General features: G+C 36.3%; 1 protein-coding gene across 1 annotated transcript in view; it reads left to right on the plus strand.

The window, feature by feature from the left end:
- Window positions 1-22,279, plus strand: part of LOC135471173 (ribitol-5-phosphate xylosyltransferase 1-like) — a 49,023-nt gene that overhangs the window by 21,664 nt on the left and 5,080 nt on the right. The window contains exon 3 of the mRNA XM_064750268.1: window positions 18,934-19,033. Coding sequence (XP_064606338.1) covers window positions 18,934-19,033 — 100 coding nt within the window. The remainder of the gene's footprint in view (window positions 1-18,933; window positions 19,034-22,279) is intronic.

Consider the following 22,279-nt stretch of genomic DNA (forward strand, 5'->3'; position numbering starts at 1 on the left):
TTCTGCTTTGTGAACTATCAGTGTTTAAAGATACATGTAGATTTTTCCAATCCTGATCCTCCTGTGTTGGGACAAAAAAATTAAAAGAACATGCCTGATATTTATTGCCATATCTGGACCTGCATTTTATTTCAGTATGTGATAATGACTTACAAAATATGAATTTAAAGGTAGATAACTATGTAAGCTGGACAAAACAAACCCTAAAACATAGGTTCTTTTACATTTTCATTGTTTGTTTTGATTTAGTGCTGCAACTGTTAGGCTGTGCAAGACCAATATCACATGTTCAAATCTAGGTCTTGCTGTTTCAGCTGAAGGTTTTTGTCAGGAGTTTTTTTCTGATACATGTTCACTTCAGAGGACAGGGGATAACTATGAGCACTCCGGCCATCCCTGCCCGTTAAACTGACTGCTGAAATAGACATGTATGTGTAAGTGAAAAAGAAAGGCATTGAACACCAATCATATATGTAAATAATATATATTGTGAACAATTTATGTTTTTTACTGTAACATTTGCCCGCAATCAAGGCATAAGCATGACATATAATGGCATTTTACTCATGTAACATCTATTACATGTGTGTGAAATTTTTGTCTCTAGCCTAATTGAAAATGTTACAGACTTCATAACAGTGTGTTACAATGAATCAACCATTTAGCCCAAGAACTAGTTGACATGATGAGTACGCGGTTAGGGTTAGTATTAATGTGTTTGTGTGGGTTTTCCGTACTGTGCAATTAGTGTTGCTATCTTGTTGTAACACAGTGATGTGAGTAGGATTATACCTTTTGACAATTCACAGGGATCCTGTAATTCCAGGGCAGGCAGTAAGATGGAATGATGCTCACCTTACGAGGCAAAAGATCCTAACAATAACTGGGTGGATAGGTTACCATTGGCAGATAGCGTGCATCGTGCCAGTAATTGATTATGATACTTTTACAGAAACTAATTATGTAAAACTGGGAGCCACAAGAATGGTTTGGTGAAGAAAAAATTCTTCGCAATCAGTGATCGATTTCTCATTTCATAGAAAATCTTGAGATGATGTATACTTGCCCTACAGACTTGACGTTAACAAAGGTATCGTCATCTCCCAGCCAGCATCTTAGAAGATCAATGGGCTGGGTGAACAGTTAATTGGGAGATTTGGTACCTTGATAACATGTTTGGTGATGAACGGGATGTTAACTTAGCCTATAATAGCCATAAATACGCTATCAAAATGAATAATCGAAAGGTCTCCAAGCTACATACATCACAGTAACGATTCAGTCACTTGTATTTGTCTTGTTTACATGTATCGCCGCTACATGTGTGTATGTCATTCTTTCCCTTACATATGTCCATGTGTTCGCGGAATTGTACAAGTGTAAATCCGAAGTTGATAAATAACGGCTAAATTTTTTAAATTTTAGCTCTCTATTGAGAATTTGTGTTCAGGTATGGTTTATAAATGAAAAGACAGAAAAAGTACAAGTTGTCATCATTTTCCTGTCACCATCATGGTGTAATGAAAGATAAACCATTTACTTAACATCTTATGGCTATAAACTTCAAATTACCTCCTTACTCACTCTGTATCCAAATGTGTCAATAGTACTTTGTCAGGAATGGTGCTAGGCTGTTAGGGTATTGTCTTCTGAACACTATTTCTTCATGTGTTTGAATAAGGGATGGCTTGGGACAGTTCTTGGATAACAAACTCCACTAGAAGCGTCACTTTGGCTCTCAGGATAGCCTCGGTTAACATTGCCTTGGATTTGAGGAATAGGAAGTCGAGACGTTACCAACAAGAATGGCAGTCTTATTCAATCTACTCCGTGATCTGACACTGGATCATGATGGCTGTAAAGAGTTTCTTTGGCAGCCAACCATACTGTTGTCAGTGAAAGCCCCAAGGTTTTCGTCCAAAGAGAGATCAGTCTACCAGCACAGCCAGATTGATGCCACGATCTAGGCTCAAGATACAATGGTGGAAATGGGATTACCTCTTGCCAATTCACGTACAGTCCTCTAATTCGTGAGGAGAGAAAATAAAAGCTGTCTGATGCTGCTCGACCTCCTGACTGGCAAATCACTGTTGTACCGTCCAGCAGTACCCACTGGCCAGCTCCTGTGCTTCATTAATTGATTATGATATTATTACGGAAGATTCCAATAACTCTAATCTGTTTAACTACATTGACAGCTAGTTAGAATACCAGGCGTTCAGTTTGGGAGACACCACTAAAGCTGAGAAATATGCATACCATTGGAGTGTAAAGATTGTGCACTTTACGCTATGTTACTTGAAGCTGATATAGTCTGTTGTTAGGTAAAATAGCTGTGTGTTTTTCAGTTGACAATAATGGTGATACTTACCATATATTCATTTATATAATTGCATGTGAAAGAGCAACTTTCATCACCAAACCATCTCTTTGGTTTGATTTTGGGTTGCCCAATTCCAGGCCTTCACAAAAAGTGTAAGTTTATCAGTCTGCACAGAATAGTGTCCTCGGAATATGCTTAAATAAACATCTTGTAAACATGTTAAAGAATTACAGTGTATATGTATTTTTTATGACGGGTTCTGAAAATTAGACAGAAAAGTCTAATAAGGTCAGACTTTCATCAGTAAGGCAAAAAATGTGTAATTTATCATCACACATCTCCACCTGTATTTCTCCTGTATCTAGTTGTCTTCAGCCTTCCATGCTTGTATTGCTCATCATGGTTTTCAGAATGAAACTGTCGCGCTGAAGTTTTACATCGCTTGCTGATTCACTGAATGTACTTGTATGTATAGGCTTCATTTTGGAGAAACCAGTCAGGTGAAGTGATTGAGTTTGACTCTGTCTGAAGAGGACCAATCCAACTTGTGATATAGTTTGATATAGTTTATTTTATAGCAGATTATGAAGGTATTTCTGTACATCATGTGTATATGGCATCTTGATGCACCATTCTCTACAAATAAAAGGCTGAAGACGCAGGGCTGTAGAGAGCCCCAAAGGCTATACATATGTACCTGAGTATGCGAGAATGACCCTACCAATGTAGCATGGAGCAGCAAAATCAAACAAGTATAAATAATACATTTGTCAATACTGTCAAGTCACCATGCATTCAGAAACTTGTCTGCCATTTTCTGTAGACGGCTGATTTGATTTGCCTCGCGTTGTTAGATCTGTAATCTCCATTCGTTTACGAGCAGGAAATGAACATTCGATACCAGCATTAACAATTCGATGTGAAAGGAAGAGCCGTTATGTTTGATATACAAAGCAAGTGATCAGAAATTCTCCAGTCAAGCAGATGGTTTTGTGGCTACAAATTTGTTTATTTGTGCAATTTGTGGGAATTATTAAGTTAATTGATGGCATTAGAGACATCTGTGATAATTGAACTGTCAATCACTGTCCCTTTTGTTTATATAATGGAGAAAGAACATTACATGTAGTAGATGACAGATTACAAGTACATGTTTCTAGCAACCTATATGTACATGCAGGATAAGAACTTTCCAGGTGCTTGTGTTATTGTCTAAGGATTCCAGCAGTTATGATGTGACCCAATCCTGTTGAAAGAAATCTCTGCCAATAAAACATTCCTTCAGTTTTTGAAGCAGCAATTTTACAGAAGTGATATTAATTGAGTTTTTGCCAGTGTCGATGTAAACATTGACACTTTACACATCATTATTCATGTATTGTTTTTTCTGTAGTCTTTTATCGCATGGTTGTATAGCACATTCTTATTTCTACGCTGACATCTAGCGCCTAATAATTTCCCACTTTACTTTAAATTAACTCTCTATAATGGGATGTGGTAATATAAGGCCCCTTACCCGTGGATATAAGTTCTTGCTGAAACATAGAAAACTTTCCCTACTTAGCCCCTTTAGATGTGTCATGATATGCTGATCAATTACATGTTTGTCACAGAAAAATATTTCTTCTTTCAACATTGAAGTCGTATCTTAGAGATTTTTTCCAATCTGCACAAAACTTCTTCTTTGTGGACAGTAAATTGATGGATAGGGAAACTCATATGTATTCCATCATACTTTCTGTCCAGGACAGAAGAGATCAGGGAGCACTACCCTTATTTACTGTCAAGGGTTTCCTGGTGTTGATCTGTCAGGAGCAGCAGTAACGAAGTTTTCACTGCAGACTTTGTGCCCACATACAATGCATTCTCATTCTAGATTGACAAATGTTCCAGTAAAATGGTCGTCCTTAGCCTTATACAGAAATTGTTTTCTGCTTCCAGTCATCTGGAAAATAAACCAGTGAAGGTCAACTTTGCTGAACAACATAAACATTATATACTGATATTATAGATCTTGGATGTGAGACCTAAACAGTTATATCTTTTGTGAACAGTTTTTTAATGATTATTTTCCATTATAGTTCGTTGGTTTGAAGTCTGAAGGATAAGTCGATGAGGTATTAAAGACATGCAAGCCAACCTTCTGATTAGACATGGTTTTGAGGACATTGTTCTAAGTTTCAGAGAGACCAATTGAACCCAACAAAAGTGTGCTATACGTTATCACAGCTTGAAATACTGGTTCATGACCTAGAGCTGCAGTGGGACCACTTATGATTAGTTGATGTATTGTCGCATTGTTCCTAATCTAACTTTCTCACCCCTGAACTTAATTATGGAATCTTCTAACATGATTGATGAGTTCCACATATTTAATGGCCATGGTAATTTTTAAAGGGTGAAAGACCGGCCAACAAAAACCGGAAAACGTCTTTAAAACTTTACCATTTGTTCTGAATTTAAATATTGAATGTTTTGTGTTTGTTTTACTATGCGCATAAATCAAGCATGACAGTACTATTAATCAGTGTTTTAAAATCAAACCTTCGTAAGAGGATTTATAGTTGTGTTTGCTGAGGTGCTTTGTGCAGTAGCTTTCGAATTTGTATAATTAATACATGTATTCGTCATGTAGCTGGAGAATTTTAGAATGTTTTGTGCTATTTTGCCACCTCTTGGAATTCATAATTAAGTTAAATTTTTTTACATCTGGAAAATTTAATTTTATTTAGATGACACTTTTTTAACCAGAAACTACAAAATTTGAAACACTCTCCATGCATATACATGTAAAAGCTACAATTGTACACATAGTGTACATTTGTACATCTTATAATGACCCCACATATATCCAGTTGAACTCCATATAAAACCATATAAACTCAACATTTGTAAAATGAAAAAAAATTCTATAACAATCAAGGCTGTGTAAACAGCAAAATTGGGAGAATCTGACAAATTCTCTGTCCATGGCGGGCATTCCAGTCAGTGGAGTGTGTGGCCTCCTATATCATTGCATCATCCATTCCTTTCCCACAATATTGTGTTCAACAGTAAACAAATTAGAATGTTTTTTTTGGTCAAGAGATGACCTTTGAAGTGTTGAGGAAACAACTCATTGGCTTAGGACAGACTGTTGTGACAATCTGTCACCTAGCAGCAAATGTCATACCTAATGTCACACATGTACTTAATTTTGAAAGTTGATGCAATGTTTTTCATGGGTGAGGTGAGGGGATTTTTTTTTTTTTTTTTTTTTTAGCCCTCGGCCACATTTGATGAAGTTGTTAGTGTCTGCTGCATGAGGAAATGTATGGAAAATGACCTTTAACCTATTGTACTTTATCTCAAAAAGTACTCATCCAGATACATGTGCTTGATACTTGAATTTACTGGAGAGAGCCCCTGAACATAGTGGAGCATAGTTGTTACAAGTTTTTCGGGTCGATTTAACATTTGACAATGCTGTACCTCCAGATCTATTGCAATAAATTTAGTTTGATTTAGTCACTTCCTCATTGTGTCAAACTTTAAAATCCATGCATGGATTCACTGGTTAGTTTCCCACACCTAATTGAATTGTGGCAGCACAAATGACCTTTGACCTATTTGCCCATGCTGGGACAATGCCAGTAGAAACTGTGATTTATTCTGTAGATGCAGAGCTTAGAAGTTTTGGTCATTACATGGTGCCCTTTTTCACAAAATTTGGGTGGTGAGATAAATTCCCATTGCCATTTCTGTCATGTTTTTTCTTACATGTTAATTTTACATTTAATAAGCAAAGCATAATCTTTATGACTTTAAAATGATACTCTGTTGCTCATTCATATGTTTTAACAACAAGCCAAATCACACCCATTTCAGCTTTATACTACATTGTACTTGTAAAGTACATGTATACAAACTGAGAAAAAACTACATGTAAAATGGCAGTTATTTATTTAATATTTATCTGGTGTTTTACGCCATAAATGGCAGTGAGTGAGTCATAAATAAATGATGACTTGACCAAAGATATTCATATATCTGACACCATTTCAAGCTATCAGGTTACTAATATTTATTTCCAAAAATATAGGTGTAGATACCAGACTGATCTCCTGCGGCTGTCCCTCTGATTGTAGGCTTATAAATGGTCTATAAAGCCCAATTTAGCTGAAATGTTTTTCTCTTTAGAGTTAATGAAGTGACCTTTCTATACTTTAAAGATACCAATGTTTTTTACATGAATAATCTGTTATTGAAGCATACATGGCCATTATACAGTTTTTATTTCAGGTTTTTGATAAAAAGAATAAGTGAGTATTTAATGAATAAATAAACTTGGACAAAATTTGATACCTGCAGAAAAGTTATACTCAAGATGTCAGCCAAAAATATATGTAAACATTCAAGAGTACAGATACATGTATATATGTACCACTGACGTGTTTGTTGTTGACATATTTGTGACAATGTAGGAGTTCTAGCATGTTGTTGGCATGTTTGTGACAATGTAGGAGTTCTAGCATGTTGTTGGCATGTTTGTGACAATGTAGGAGTTCTAGCATGTTGTTGGCATATTTGTGACAATGTAGGAGTTTTAGCATTGTCGGTTATTTATAATCTTTCTGCAGAGAACCTAAAGTGTTATACATGTACACATAAATCTATAAAGTTGCTTTTAAGTTACATCATACATGTACATGTAGCTAAATATGAAGATTTATTTGTTCCTTTCGAACAGATCAAATGGTGTATGTGGTGTATTACATAAATATGAATTTATCTCATGTAATTCCCAGCAGGCGAAAAACCTGTTTTAATACTTGAAATATTTAGATAAACTAAGCCTGTTGTAGGATTTAGCCAATAGCTTGTAAGGCATTTCCAATCTGGTGAGAGAGCCTTTTCAGCAAATGTGCCATTAATTCATTTGGGAGTAGCTCCACATCTGGGCAAGGGTCTCCTGGGATCTCATTTGGATCCAGTAAATAAAGCCTCAATTTTGTCAAGTCTTATGGCTGGTTTGCCCTTAATGCACCTTTCAATTGTCCCAGATCAACCTCACAGCTGGAGCACACAAACTACATGCATCACAGGACAGTGGCTTTAGGGGCAATATGTCTCTGCAGGCGAAAGGCTCTGTTTGCACTGGAAATATTGCATTGTTAGTTACAAGAGACTTACAAATAATTGCATTGAAGAGAGTTGTATTGTGGGACTTTTTCTTATTCCAAACTAACCCTAACAATTTTCACCTGACTTTATAAACTTAAATGTATCTTTTCTTTCTTTCTAGTATTCTTAGTTATCATCTCATCCATGATGTTATTGTGGGGAAACACACATAAATTCTTTGATGATGATGCCAATTATATGGACATGTAGTATTTGAATCAGATGTTTCAAAAGAGATGCATAATTATATCAGCATGTGATGCAAATACACACATATGTATATAAATTTCAATACTATTAAAGACCTATACAGCACAGAGGGTAAATTTAGAGCAGCGACAACAGTGTGATAGTAGGGAAATGGTCACACATAACCGGTACGGCCTCTTGTCACTTTACAACAAGTAGGGTTTTATTCTAACTGTTCATTTAAATGCATAAATAGTAGCAAATTACATGCCCCCTTGCACCATGACTTTAGCAGAACTTATTTTTAAAAAATGCAGTGATGTTAATTGGAATTTATTAGACGTTGCTGATGTAGAATTTCTCAAAATGCTGTTTTGTCAGGAAATATAATATACAATGTGATGGCATTAAAACAATTCCTCAGGGATGCTTAGTCCATCGGCAGAACCCTGGTTTATGCAGGAACACAATACTATAAAAGACATACAGCATAGAGAGTGAATCCAGAGCAGCAAGGACAATGTGTGTGAATCGTCACACATAACAAGTGAAATACGACCTCTTGTCAATATGCTTTGCATGTGGTGAACAACAAGGTGATGCCATGGTTACATATACATGTAGGTCCATACATGAATCAGTTGTGATATATACATATACATGTTCATGTACACCAAATTATTACTTTAACAAACTTTTCCTGAGTTGAAAATACAATATAAATCTTATTTTATGGGTGGAAGAGATCAGAATGGTTTGAATAAATCTATACCTTTTGCCATGTATCCTGGCACACCTTTATGACTATCACAGCTGCAACTTAACTATATAGGTAGCCTACCACATCATTGGAATGGGCAAATGGTCTGTGGCAAGACCAATTCTTTGGCCAGATGAACCAGAGAGAGCCAGTACTGGCTGAGGTGGTTGTCAAAATGGTGGTTAAAATACAATCTCATTTTAATTAGACTTCAGGTAGATTTTGTTTTCTTTACTTCATATACTTGTTCTTCATGTACTGGCATAGATTTGGCCCGATTTTTGACATCAGGATGTCTCACTTCCCTGGCTAAACCTATGTGTTCTGGCATATGCATGTAACAGTGAATTCTACTGAAGGGTACATGTACCTAAAATGTTCAATGAAAATGCATGTTGTGGCCTGTAGTACCAGTACTAATATATAGTAAAAGTTTTGTATTAACCATTTACCTAAGACATAGAGACAGTCAAAGATAACATACGTGTACATCAATGCATACATGTCGGTATGACAGGTGTAAGCTTGTTGTGTTTTCTTTGGATCATGAAATGACATGTGCAGATGACAGGTGAATCAATAATTCACTCGTAACATTAACACTATACTATATGTGTACATGCTATATCATATCTCCATGAAGATGTACAATCTAGCAGCTATAATTGAAGACTGCTAGCTAGCCGTCCTATTTAAATTCTGGTTCCTAATGTTGTATACCATTACAATGATAAACTTTAGATGTATAGATAGTTTGTGCACTAATGTTGCCCTGGTTAATTATGCAACTTTTAACTTGCATGTAGCGTACATATACTGTGCATACGTTTAAGAATGCTTTCCAGAAGATCCCCATGACTCAAAGAGTACTTTAATTCAGTGTTGAAGATAACTCATTTTGACTGTTTCTTTACTAATGGATCAGAACTTAATCTTCCTCTTGATAGGAGGAGCTTGTCAATGTACATGTGCAGTGGAGAATTAATTTGCACTGCTCATCTGCATATACATGTACATGTATGTGTTAGTGTACTGCATTAAATTTATGTAATGCACTGCAATGATGCCTACATGTAGCAAGAATCGAACATTACATTACATTGGACATTCGAAGAACCTATTATCTGCTAATATAGACACTTACTCTTGTGCTAGAAATACAGAAGTGAACTTTACAAAACTACCTGTCCAAGGACAGCCATTAGTTTGCCACTGTGGTTGTCCTAAGAAAATTGTGCCTGTCTAGGGAAGACGGACAGGCGTTAATTTTGAGCCCTGATGTAATATTTCCAACAGAAGACAAATTTGCTATCTTCAGATTGGTAGTTTGTCAATATTTGAAACAAAGGTTAAAGATAGTTCTCATAAAATTTGACATGTAAATGTCTATCCTTGGTACATATACTGTACAATAGAGTTACAGCCTCCTTGAATCTCCTTTGCCCTGCAGCCTTCTGAATCGAGTGTACAGTGTAACAGACTTTTCCAATCTTCTCTCTACAGCAGACTCTGAATCCAGTGTAAGAGATTTACATGCTCACTGGGATGTACTAGAACTATAGGAGTTTTTATCTGACTCTAGCAGAGAATACATTGATTTGAATTTACTCTAGAAGTGTTTACTTTTGATTTCTTTCTTTCTTATTTATTTATTTATTTATTATTATTATTATTTTTTTTGTTCCATTTTGATTTATTGATGTAATGAATATATTCAGGGATATATTTGTAATTTGTCTACAAAACTCTGTGAGATGTCACAGGTTCCTCAGGTTTAGTTATAGCTAACCATACACGTCTCTCTAACTCAGCTCTTTGCTTTTTGGTCAAATTTTTCACTGGTATGCCAGTGGTCAGATGTGAACCACAGCCCATTTCCAGGCACCTGGCTTAGAGCCATGGCTAGACCCTGCACGTCTCGTTGATGTTGCACTTTTACTATTAGCCACAGAAACACTGCTTGCTGAACTCAGATGAAGCATACCTTTCCCTTTACCTCAAATCAACAAGGACAGACATTAGTACCACTCTTTCTCATTATTTTCAGAAAAGAAAGGAACCATGTGTACACGTGTATGTGTATGTTTTTCATTAGATGAACTAGTCCTGTTAAAGTTTCATGTGTATTGACTGAAAACACCTGGCCTGTTCAAGAATTGAAAGAATAGGATACATATAAGCCACCCACATACTCAAATGGGTGTCACAATACTTCATTACTTCTAGAGGTAACTTGCTCATTGGTCAGACCTGATCTATGTGCTATACAGTGTAATAACTCAAAATACTGTTTAATGGACAGTACACAATGTACATGTTGAACACTTTACCATTGATAGAAAATATTCATACAGTATATATGAAGTGTACTTTGTGTGTGTGATTAGAGTTGTTGGCTTAAAGGCGGAATGGGCGATTCCTGGAATGGCTGTGGCTGGAGGAGGCATTGTGTGTGGAAAGGACAGAAAATTATGAACATTGTCCTGAATCATGAGAACATGGTCAAGCAGTCTGGCCTTAGGCTCTCTGACTGTGGACTCCCATTGATTATGAATAGAGATATATCACGAACGGGTCATCCAGGATTGACCATTGGCAAGGACTCCACAACGAGAACTCGAGTTATAGCCGTGACACAAATTTGCTGATTGCAGTTCTCAGTTCCTATGCATTTACCCATGATAATCAAGTAGTGGTCAATGAAGATACTTTGCAAAAGGTAGTAATTGAGATGTAGCTTGCCAGAATTTGGCTGGCTGCCCAGAGAATTTTAATGTTGCATTATGTGCTAAATGCCTGTAAAAGTCAAGTTGAACTACTCTCGCATATGTGTACAACAAGCCATGCGTTAATGGAGCAGCTTATTATGCATGTCAGTCGGTGTGAAAGAGTAATTCTTGCCCAAGGCTTTGAACTTCCACCACAGCCTTTAAAACCTGTACTGCCAATTAATCTGAATGCAATACTCTGCAATCCTTTCCAGCTGATGGTTTGGTTAGAGTATTAAAAGTGTCATAGTCCCCTTCTAATGTAGTCAAAATGGGGTTTATGGCAGACGTTTATTACAGACCCATGCAGGTTTATTTTGGCCAAGCTTTGAGCTTGATTTGTTGTTTGAAATTTACTTCGATCTCCGACTCGCACTGAATGGTTTTGTTTGCAACAGCACATATATTACTCATTACCTCAACAGAGTCACAGGACCCTCAGTCATATAACTTTAAATTAAGGGTTGCATACTTCCCACCTTTAAGCTTAAGATAGAACTATTATCCTAAATGTAATGGTGAACCAATTTTCTTATTGATCATGCACAGTTTGTTACAAATCTGATTCATAGTGACTTGGAAATGTACAGAAGAATATACAAGTAATAATAAGTTTGATATCATTAAACTTAAAGATGATGATATTGATTCAGCCTCCTAATGTGATTTACAACAAAGTTACATTGTGTTCTTCAAAATTAGAAGGCTTTATGCATTCTTATGTTGTTTAGTGGGTAATGTTTGAAATCTGGGAACCCATAGCATACAAATCTGGCAACCCATAACATACAAATCGTGGTACTCATAGCATACAAGTCAGGGTACTCATAGCATGCAAATCCAGGAACCCATAGCATACAAATCTGTGAGCTCATAGCATATAAATCGGGGTACCCATAGCTTACAAATCTGGGAACCAGTAGCATTCAAATCTGGGTACCAGTAGCATAGAAATCTGGGAACCTATAGCATAGAAATCTGGGAACCTATAGCATAGAAATCGGGGTACCCATAGCAGACTCAGTTCAGAAAGCTAATTAGGATAATTATGCATTCATGTGTAGTATGCCTTTGTACAGTACAATGAGTGAGTGGTAGAGAGCTGGCTTAAGGCAGAATTAACTGAAAGTAACCGGAAGGTTGCCTACCATCATACTAATTAAACAGGGCATCTGAAGGATGTATGTGATATAATTGTAAATTATGTCATTTTGTATTGCAGGCATCATCCCTGCATCGGATATACCTTCTTGGGTATTCATTGAACATGAATACTTGTGATTCATGTGGTTGCATTATATTATGGTACTACCTGTTAATCTGTGTTATACTGTTTTGTTCAAGACAGTTGTTGGGTGTATCTGGTACATGTAGGCATACATAAACATCCACATGTAAACATATACTACATGTTTGTATGATTCAGCATGATTTTAGATCTATACATGTACATATATGTTTAAGGGGCCTTGGTGGCCGACAGTACTGATACATGTGGCCATGTATATGTATGTCAATGTGGTAAAGTTCATCAGTAACTTAACAAAGGCCAATGGTTTACCCTGGGCACTTCAGTTTTCTCCCCAGTTAGAGCTAAAAGCCAGCAAATATAATGAAAAATTCCTTGTTATGGCATTAAGATAAATGGGTGAACATTTGGAAACAATATTTAAATCTATGGTTATGTGATTTCAGTGTGCATTTCAGGAATGATATGGAACTAGAATATGTATTATGTTAGATTTATACAAAAAATGCAATGCCTTTCTACACAAGTTTGGGTATGCATTTTCTTTTCTCACATCTATATGTGAAGATGTGGGTTGATGCTACATGTATGGTACATGTATTTCAGATAGATGTTGTCAGCTTTTAAACAAGTTCGTGTCTGATGTGATAACTGTGATTTGATGTGCTGTCACCCAGGCAACGACTGCTGTAAATTATGTAATGTTAACACTGAAGCTTTGTCTCTGTTATAGTCTCACATGCAAATATGTGTGCCTTACTATCTGTGTACACCACCTTCTACATGTGCCAAATTTCTCTGCACATATACTTGTCCAAATGTTAAATTTTACCCATCAAAGCCTGTTTCAAGGGGAATTAGGTAATGCCATTATACATGTACTCGGCTGTATAATTTTTTTAATGTCAGTAAATTGCCACAGATAGATAACGGACACCGGTAAATGGTGACTTTATCCTGTTATTTGTCATGAAAGCTTTATCAGTAGGTCCTAATGGATATTTATTAACATTTCTTTGTGGTGAGTTATAAAGCATGGTAATTACTGAACCTGAGACCATTTATAAAACATATTGTATATTATATTCACAGAATTTGTGCATAGATATCTCCTTGCATGAGTCATTGATCAACAAACTATCACTCAAGAATGTTTGTGAGAAATGTTTTTGATTTATGGTAAGCTGACTTTTGTGAGGAATTTTTTAAGCTTTGTTGAATACTCCTGATGTGAATAATTTTTGCTCAAAGCATTGTATAATGTTTTCTGTAACCCCATTGTCTTATTGGAAGTTTACACTAAGATCTGTCGTTTATGTACGTACAATCAGGAGAAGTTTTGAGTGAAAAGGAATTTTTTGGAGTTTCAACAAAGTTCATTCTTGAAGGTGACTAAATAAAATTTGTCATTCTTTGGTGAAGTTTATTGAAACTAATTTGTGCCAAAAATTGTCCTGGGTTTCACTAAACTTTATAAAAGAGTACCAAGTTAACCAATTTCTGAGCTTTGTAAAACTGGACCCTTATTAATTCTTGCAGAACGTTGGTTTTTTCCATTCAGTTTTGCCAGTGTGTCATTCTAGATAAGTGAGGAACACACTTGCAGGTCTTGGTGACATACCACATCTGAGATTCAGGTGTTTATAAAATGGTTGCATTTACAGATAGCAAAGTCCAGATACAATGCAAATCAACAAAAACAGCTTATATAGGACTGGTAAAAATAAATCTTGTTTATGTCTAGTCACATAAAGAGGGCAAACGTGTCTAGCTGTCTGCTTAGCCAACAATTTGTTGAATTGCTGTAGCTTGAAATCTCATGTTCCTCTAGGTGATTCTAAATTTACCAGGCATACCTGGGGAAAGCATGTGATAGAACCACCCTGCAGAAATTGGTGTTTGGTATATTTATGATCTATATGTCCTTGGTCTATGATATCCCAATAGTTTATTCCCTACCACCCCTCCTCCTGAACGCAAAGGCTCAAAAACACATCAGAGATTGGATTTATTGGCTGTCTGTTGTAGACTGCCAGCATGTTCTGAACATGATGGTATGAGAAGAAGGGTCCACCCACAAACGGAAAGCTATGGAGTGCTATTTATCCCAATTAAAGCCAGGCCATTATCAGATTGTTTGAAGATAGGTTGTTAGAATTATATCATGTTCCAAAATTTATTCTGATTAATAGTCAGATGTATACCAAGGGTTTAATGATTCCTGTATAGGTATGGCTTTTTCTTTCTTCAGGTAAACTGTGGAATTACAGATCAGTTTGTTGGTTAATCCATAATTACACTATATTTATGTGTATTCCATGTAACAGTAGATTTATTTTAAAGCCACATATAAGGAAATATAGGACAAATTTCTTCAAAACACATTTGGGTTATGGAATACAAGACATCAACCAGGTATGCTACAATGGCATGTAAAACCACGATAAAGCAAAACCAAAAAAAACTATCCACACTTGTGAAAGCCAGTCATAAGGACTACAGACCAGTGGTCAACTGCTAGCTCAGTTGACTGCTTTGTTTATATGTAAGCATGTGGGTGTCCTCAGTGCATGCCATACCTTGAAAGCTTTTGATCGGGATAACAGGAACCCTTATGAAATTTAATTTCACATGTCTGTGTTACCAATTATCAATCCATTCAGTTGAATTCAAACTTCATTTATATTTACCGGTTTTTTGCAAACATGAAACATTACTCTGAATTCTACTTTTGTTGCCACTGATAATCTGACTACCTTGACTGGTTCATTGTGCCATGGAGTGTGAGCAAATAGTGGTCATTTTATTGCCTATCCGCTATGTTGCATACATTTTCAAGCATCCAATGCAAATCTGCTTTCTGCCAAAATATTTGTTGTAAACTGTTTTGTATGATTTTCAAGGTTCCAATTAAGATGAGCACTTGTAGGATTAATTACAGATTATGTCCACAGTGTGGCTTCTGGAAAAGCGCACAGTGTGCAGCTATGGATTTGTCCCCAGGCCAAGGCTTTACAGGGCTTCTGAGGATATAATCCCGCCAGAGATTCACAGCATGACGTCACCTATATTGGGTTCTGCCAGAGAAAGATAGGCAAACTTATTGAATTTTTAACTCCTCAGCTGTTTAGTGCTTAGTCTGGACATCTGTCTGTCTACATTTATAGATGGCTTATCGAAGATTTCATAGTGTTCGACCTTTGAAAAAAGAAAACTTGTAGTCTTTCCAACTGAAACTAATTTCAAAACATTTGAATGTAACCACAAGTGTCATGGTATGCTTTCCATGTGTCATACATGTGTGTATGTCTACCATGGCCATAATGTAGTGGCTCTACCAGCTATATTGTGCCCATTCATTTACAGCTAAATTCTCCACAAGCCAAAAAGGGCATATCTGTTACTTGGGCCAAAGCATAGGCTGTGTGTGGGAGGAAGTCAGGCAGGGAAGGCGTTATATCTCTAGGTATACACGTACATGTGATGGCGTGGTGTGGAGGAGGTAATTGGCTATCTCATTTGTTATGGTTTTCTTCCCTAGGGGAGTTGAACAAGGTGGAACAATTTTCTTGGCCCTGTTTAGCTTCAGACTTCCAGTTTTAAGTTGTTAAGCTAGATACAGCTTTGTTTTTACATTTTTTACTCAACTGATTTAATTGTAAATTATTATGACATACAGTAACAATAAAAACAATTCCTGGTCGCTTTAAAGCCTGTCCACTGTTAATGTTTGTGTTTTTTTTATGTTAAGTCTGGACACATTTAGTTGTGGTATTCTGAAAGCAGCCAGTTAGAGGATGATGCATACATGTTTGTACATGTAAGTCTATCTATAAACATGTATTATTTTCGAAATGAATATTTAAGATTGCTCGTGTATCTTACTCACATACATGCAGTACATTCTTTTCAGTAGTAGTTTGTTTCCTTAATTTATTAAGATAATACGTAGCTGATGTATGGATAGAGTTATATTGTAAGCCTTACAGTATATATACACTAGTATACATTGTAAGACCATGCTGTCGTAGTCGTGTATATGTAGTATCGGCTCACATTGACAAGATTAGGGCGCATACAACCAACAGTTGTGTGGGAGGATTTCATTTCTTAATGACATCTGTTTACCCCTGTGGGAATTCTTTGAAATAAACATTATAAATGGTCATACATGCTTGACCTTACCATCGTAAATGTGATAAGTCTCTTTTTTTTTTGTAACATGCTGCTTTAATCTCAATTTTTCATGTATAATATGTGCTCTGAGCGCATGCGTACTTTTCACAAAGCCAATCACATGCATGTAAACCCCTTCAGTGGAACATATGTACATGTCTGCTCCTCCAGTGTGATCCTTGTATCATGACAAGTTTATTTTTTATTTCTGTTGAATTTAATAATGGGAGATTTAAAGAGCACTAGGCTTAGGTAGTATGTAAATTTAAATGTGGGTACTGATATATGTATTACTACAGAATGTCAACATGGCATACCCTGTGGATTTCCTTTCCCCTGTAATTCGATTTTCTTGCTGGTGTGATAGCTGAAATTAGGTTTCCTGTCACTGAAGTTTTCCCATAAGATGAAAAGGCCGAGTGTATAAACTGAGTATAAGGTAAACAGGTAAAACATTCAGGGAATAGAAACTGGCTTTTAAAACAACAGATCACACGTGGCGATTTTGCATTTTTATCAGATTTGCACAGGACTTTCACGTAATTGGTTTCGTAGCTGTCACTGCATGTTAGAAGCCATTATGGCAGGGTCTCCCCCAGCAGGACAATTTACAAACCCATTCTTAAGGTGTTGATTAAATTTTGCCCATTTGTAGTGTCCCTCTTACTATCTCCCTGACAAATCTATTCTAGGTTTTGCTATGAACAGCGTAATGCGGTGCTTTTATTAAGTGCTGTTCCGAATGTAGGTGACCCATCCAGAAACATTGTTGGAACTGTTTCTTGGCAATAGAAGCCAATTTTGGTGTAATTTTCCCGCCTTTTAATAACATCAGCAGCTTGCTTACAGCACGCAATTTCCTGGCCACTGATGGCTATTTGAAACTCGATAGCGGAGGATGGTGGACAGGCAGTTAGATGATTGTTCTCTTCCAGGCCCTCCTTCCAATTCTGTCTTAGGTTGGCATCTTACAGTGTGCTTTTTCAGCATGGATGATCCCCCTGCTGTGATGGAGTCTTTAAACATGTCAAGGCTCCTTTTAACGGGCAATATAGATCAGGCCAAAATTAATTGCTTCTCCCTGTCTTCTATGTCCTTTTGTCTGCTACTCTCTCAAAATACGTGCAGATGCTCTTTCATCCATGTGCCTGCTCTTTTTTTCGATCTTTATACTAGCCGTCTGTCGAGTTGTGGTTGTCGTTGAAATTGTACAGATTGATCTGTAAGTTGTTCCATAGCTTGGTGTTTAACTGTGAAGTGTTCATCTTTAGGCTTCCCGTCAATACGTGACTGGGAACAATTAGCAGAATTCTACGAGGTATCGACGTACCTGTGTCAGCTGTGCTGCTTTAAGTTTATTTCTCTGATGTGATATACTCTAAAAGACAGAAGCAACGTCTTCTTGTCTGGGACAGCCATTGATTTTTATCTGCTCATGCTCAGTCCCTCTGATTACTCATAGAAACAGCTCTCTGTCCCTTTAAGAATAAAGCAGATGTGGAGTGGAGAGGAATTGTCAGGGTCCAAGTATCTTTCCATGTATAAACATACAAAGATAACTATTTCCTTGTAATTAAGATGAAAATACAGGCTTGCCCTGTTTTCTGAATTAAGGATATCATGTTTTAACATAGCTATAAATGTTGGTATTGTTCATGATTCCATACCTTTAAGAGACTGTAGGGTTACTAATATATAGAATGTGATATTTCTATTGTTCAGATTCTTGAACAGTAGAATTGAACTACAAGGATGTCAACTGCAAATGCTGCTTATTTTCAGTTAAAAAACAAAACAAAAAAACTGTACATATGCTTTGGGTTATTGTCCATATATGAAGCTTTGGGCTGAACTTTCCCTATTTATGTCAGTAAACTTTGTTACCATAAGAGGTATACCTTTAATGTACATGTAACTGCCCATACATACATGTAAATAAATCATGTTGAGTTTACATGTATACATTTCATCTTTAATTCCACAAGATGAATGTTTATTGCACCACTGGTTATAATCATGACATAAGGTATTCAGTGGTGAATTGGAAGTAGTTTGGTCAGTCCAAAATTCTGTACTATATGTATACACACAATTCTGTGTTGTCCTTTTCATTGGTACAGTACATGTATGTTAAAATTCCTTTATACTTGTCACATATGGGTAGCTTACATACACAATTAGTTTAGTCATTGAAAACATGTTAATATACTTGTACATGATTGAACAATAAGCTATACTGTTGTTGAAAACCAAGTTTGGAATGAAGCACATGATGTTCATGTTTTTGTGTATTTGTGCTTTGTAGGACTTTATCTTTGGGAGCATATTTTGAATGGAGAGCTTGAAACCAAATTAGGAGGAGCATGGAGTTATGGGTTCAAGAGAGTTGGAAATCTGAAACTGAGGTATGTGTCTGAGTGCCAATAAAGATGATGTAATCATCTCAAGCAAATGAAAATATTTACACCTTTTAGTTTGCCATTAGAAATTAAACTATCTTTATTGGTAACGTTGGGATATATATGTACATAAATGTTGACATGTGTTTTGTGCATTTGTTGTAGTTTATATTTTTCAAGGTTTTACATCATTCTTTAAACTGGCTGGTTAGACTGTATTTTCCAGCAGATGCTGTCATTTTCTGACAATGCTTTTTATTTCATTATCTAGATTCATTCTTTGTTTTTCAGTCATATTTTGGTATGTGGCCAAAAAGGGCTGCACTAGGGCTATTGATGCTAATGAACTTCACACATGTATGTGTGTGTATATGTATATATAGAGACCACATAAATGCATGTATGTATTTATAGATTCTTGGTACAGAGCATTGTGTGAAAGACAAGTATTTGATGGGTGAAACCCTGGTTGAATCTCCTAAAGTACCCTGTGGTCTTAGTTGAGTGATCTGGTTTATGATTTTACATACAAGGGAGTGACCCAAGGTTCCCATGGTTCCTCCCATCCTGGTAGTTATCATTGCGAGCTAGCCAAGATTTTTGTTGAGCGTTTGTCCAAGTTGGAATCACATGTTGGGTGGTATTGACTGTCCAACAGGTGTTACTTCTTGGGTTCAAGCCACCATAGAGGAAGTGTGCAGGCCAGGCCCTCTGCACAAACAATGGCTTAGCCTGTTCTGACTAACCCTTGGAGTTGAAGTGATAACACAGTGGGTGTAAATGTAAAATGATGGTATGTAAGTGTTTGGGGTTCCGGCTTTAGACCTTTGCTCTTCTCAACATCTATGAAAATCTTTCCATATGTGACTTTATCGAACATCTGGCCCAGTGACCTATCACCTAAACTATGCCACTCATAATAGTCAGTAGAAAAGTGCTCTAATTTACAACTCACCTGATGTGTATGATTATTATTATCATTATTATTTTTCTTTTCTTTTTTTGTTTGATATTGCATAATATACAGTACAATAATGTGAGAAAAGTGAAAAGGAAATTTGTGACATGTTGAAGGATATGTCGATCTTCTGTAGTTACTTGTCCATCTTCTGTGATTTACATACATGTAAACTTGTCACAAAAATTGGCTCGTACAAGTCCTAAATTCACAGCATATATACACCAGCTTTTATCAGACAGTAAATATTTACTTGGCTGAGCGTATCTCACAGAACATGAAAGATATATGATTTTTTGATATCCTGGTTCATATTAATTTGCACAGAGCTGTTGCACACTCTAAATCTGCTGGAGTGTTTGTCTCAACAAGACCCAAAGCCACATGGCATCAGTAGACACTCCCAAGACAGATCTGAAGGCTATACTTGACGTTATACTCTTCACCATGAAACACACACCTGCTCAGCTTTTAATTTTAGGTTAAAAGGTGAAGTAGCAAAGCCATGACCCTAGAAATCTTGTTAATAAAATGTACTGCAGCGCATTGTGGGATTTCATTCTTATTTCCCAAACCTTTGTCAATGAACATGTGCTTATATGCATGTAGGTGTTATCAGACAACAAACTTTGAGATTTATGTAGTACCAGTGAGTGATAATGCATTATGTAGTGCATAATACTCATTACATGTTCATACATGGTTATTGGACCATATAATATAACATTACATGCATTTGGCATCTTGAACTACTTTTTAGGTTAGTATGCATATGTATTCAGATGTATTACAATTCTTTAAGATCTTAAGGTAATGTGTTTGCATTTCATCTGTCTGCAACGTGCTGATTTCTGTACTGTATTTGACTTAAAGGTTTGTCTATGATTAAGTTAATCTTTGCTTGATTCGAAAAATTTTGTTTCTACGTTGAATAGTATTTAAGGGTATATTTTTGGATGGTATATGTAGGATCATATCATACTGGGAATATTTAAGTTTCAGCACCCAAATTAATATTTCATGACCTTTATTGACTGCTAAAAATGCACTTCTTGGGCAAATTTTTAGGGCATCAAAAAGTGACATTGATGATCCATAGCCTGTGCAGTTACATAGGACTTGTATGATTGTTTATTGGGGAAAGAAACCAGAGGGAGCTTGGTCATTTAATGCAAAAGTGTGCAAGTAACAAGATTCACCTGTGTACACAGTATGTGTCCTTCAGAGGGAAATTTTGACATATGTTATGGTAGAAAAAAATCACTGCAAGTTGCTTCTGGGTCAATTTGGAGGGGGATTTTTTGCTCCTCTGTGTTTGTTGTTTTTTTTTTTTCTTTCAGATTGGAAGATCTTGACTGTAAAATTAGTTACAGTACACAGCCATGGTGCAATTGTGTATACCAAGGATTAAATTGTCTGGGAAAAAAAATGACCACTAAATAATATGGCAACAACATTTGTATAAAAAGCATGTGCTTCCATGTGCATGACCTGAAGCTTAGGTGAAGACAATGTGAAAACATGGCAGGATGATGGTTGTTAGATAGAATGAGTGTCAGATAGAATTCATCAGTGCAATATGTTGTGCTTTGTAAGTGTAAAGTGCCTACAGAAGTCTTTTATACCCCGAATCACTTTTCGGTTTCAATGGGTTAAGCCATTTTATGCTACATGTACAAGTTGTGTTCACTATGACTTCATTAGATCATGCAATAAGGTGTAGAAATAACATTAAGTTTGATTTGTAAAGCCAAGTGTTTCTGTATGGTTAATTTAATATAGAAGTCCAGCATTTACATGCATTTGTCACCTACAAGTAGCTGTCTTAGAGCAAACATATGATCTACGTAACTGTTATTGTGAACTGAATTCTTGGTTGCCGTGGTGAAGTATTTGCTTTGACATGTTATTGTCCATCATTGAACCCTTATTACAATTCCCATGGTTAGAAATGCAGAGATTATTGAACGGAAGTCATTTGTCATAAACAAGTTGTCTCTATGTTTGTCATCCATTGAACAAGCTGTAGGCACAACTACATGTCAAAAGTCACCATTTGACAGTTTGTACATATTAACAGGATGTTTTCATGTCTATTTTCATGCCCTCATCTGTAGAGAGGAGACATATAATGTTTATGTAGTCTATCTGTCAGTCTATCCCCTGTTCACCCTTATCCGTGCAATATGTAGAAGTTCTTAACATTTCAACACCAAAGTTACACAAAAATAAGCTCCTTTTAAAGGAAATAATAAGGCCTCATTTTGTATGTTTGCCTGTTTATGATCTAAAAG

Source organism: Liolophura sinensis, chromosome 7 (genome assembly GCF_032854445.1).
Source record: "Liolophura sinensis isolate JHLJ2023 chromosome 7, CUHK_Ljap_v2, whole genome shotgun sequence".
NCBI lineage: Eukaryota > Metazoa > Mollusca > Polyplacophora > Chitonida > Chitonidae > Liolophura > Liolophura sinensis.